Raw genomic sequence first — 1,558 nt, forward strand, 5'->3', positions numbered from 1 at the left:
CACGGCCCTGCCCTGCTGCCCGAGGGTACTTACCGAAGTTGTCCTCTGTGATCTCCTTCCTGTTGGTGGTGGTGATGACAAAGCTCTCCTCAGCGGCTATGCCGAACGTCTGCAAAACCAGAGGTTACCCAGTTGTGATAACTACGTACTCCACACGGATCTCTGACCAATGCAGAAAAAAAGAATAGCCATCTTTCTACCCACTTCACCACAAACTACGACTACCAAACTACCGAAGTTGTCCTCTGTGATCTCCTTCCTGTTGGTGGTGGTGATGACAAAGCTCTCCTCAGCGGCTATGCCGAACGTCTGCAAAACCAGAGGTTACCCAGTTGTGATAACTACGTACTCCACACGGATCTCTGACCAATGCAGAAAAAAAGAATAGCCATCTTTCTACCCACTTCACCACAAACTACGACTACCAAACGCTTTCCCCGTGTTCACTCAGAACACAGCTTAATTCTAGAGTTTAATTGAATTTGCTACCTCGACTGAGCCAAAACTCTCTGTACTGGAGTAGTTGGGTTTTCTACCTGCTTAAAAAGTGTTCTAGTGAGCAACAGGGATTTTAAGGAAGAGGAACTGTCTTGTGGGGAATCCCCCTGAGGGCTGAGAAGCGAGACCCAACAGCTCAGCTTCAGACTGCCCAGCTGCAGCAGCCACAGTCACCATCTAGGCACTGCCTCCTATTTAACTGCACTCTTCTGAGACATTAAACCACCCAAGTATTTCTTAATGTCAGATACACATTAAAGTCTTTGTTCTTCAAGTATACCATACATTAATAAAACAAAAATCTAGATTTCTTTTAGAGAATTTTTTACCATTAAACACTGCAGTGTATTCTTCTGAACCAAAATAATCTCTGCTACTTGGCTGCCTCCAACTTCTGAGGATGTTTCTGTGGCTTTGGATTTGCCATTCTGCTTTCTACAGACACTTACACACCCCTGCATCTGCCCTCACTTTTGCACCCTGATGTCCACCACTAATGTCTTTCTTGAAATAATAAACTAAATATCTGTACGTTCTCCTACCTTTCCCAGGTCTTTGGAATTCAAGTAAAAGTCAGCTCTGGTCCCCTTTAACCCCCCAGTCCTGCAGCCACCACTCTGGCTGGTGCCTTCTGCACTTTTAGCCAGGTTCCTGCACTCCCTGTAGCAGCTCATCCTCCCTCATCATTTCCCACACCCTTCTCTCCATCCTTACCACTCACACGCACAAGAACACTTTTAAAACACTGCTTAAGGCTGCATCAGAAATCTGTTTTCCATCTTTCAGTGACCCTCTCCCTAACTGCAACTAAGTTAGAGTTAGAATCCACCAGCAAAATGAACAAAATTGTCCAATTTCCCATAGCACTCAGTGTGAGTGAAGCAAATGGAGATGACATGGAGACACTGCTCCTCAGAGTCAGGACTCTGGAGTAATGATTGCTTTTCAGCTGTTCTACATTCAGATCACCTCTCACATTTCCACATGTGCAGGAAAAAAATAACAGATTGCTCAGAGGAAGCAAAATAAGCAGTTAAAAATATGGATACTAGGACGTGCT

At 44.9% G+C, this 1,558-nt stretch overlaps 1 protein-coding gene across 1 annotated transcript in view; it reads right to left on the reverse strand.

Annotated features, from left to right (window-relative positions):
• The window catches only part of SMCHD1 (structural maintenance of chromosomes flexible hinge domain containing 1), a gene marked incomplete at its 3' end in the record, with an annotated part of 31,063 nt that extends 29,891 nt beyond the window's left edge, over nucleotides 1-1,172 (reverse strand). Inside the window, exons 1-3 of the mRNA XM_008944818.1 lie at nucleotides 1,041-1,172; nucleotides 205-309; nucleotides 34-109 (exon numbers count right to left, since the gene is read on the reverse strand). Of these exons, the coding sequence (XP_008943066.1) occupies nucleotides 34-109; nucleotides 205-309; nucleotides 1,041-1,172 (313 nt within the window). The remainder of the gene's footprint in view (nucleotides 1-33; nucleotides 110-204; nucleotides 310-1,040) is intronic.
• Between the last annotated feature and the right edge of the window lie 386 nt (nucleotides 1,173-1,558).

Source organism: Merops nubicus, unplaced genomic scaffold (genome assembly GCF_000691845.1).
Source record: "Merops nubicus isolate BGI_N331 unplaced genomic scaffold, ASM69184v1 scaffold18987, whole genome shotgun sequence".
Classification (NCBI taxonomy): domain Eukaryota; kingdom Metazoa; phylum Chordata; class Aves; order Coraciiformes; family Meropidae; genus Merops; species Merops nubicus.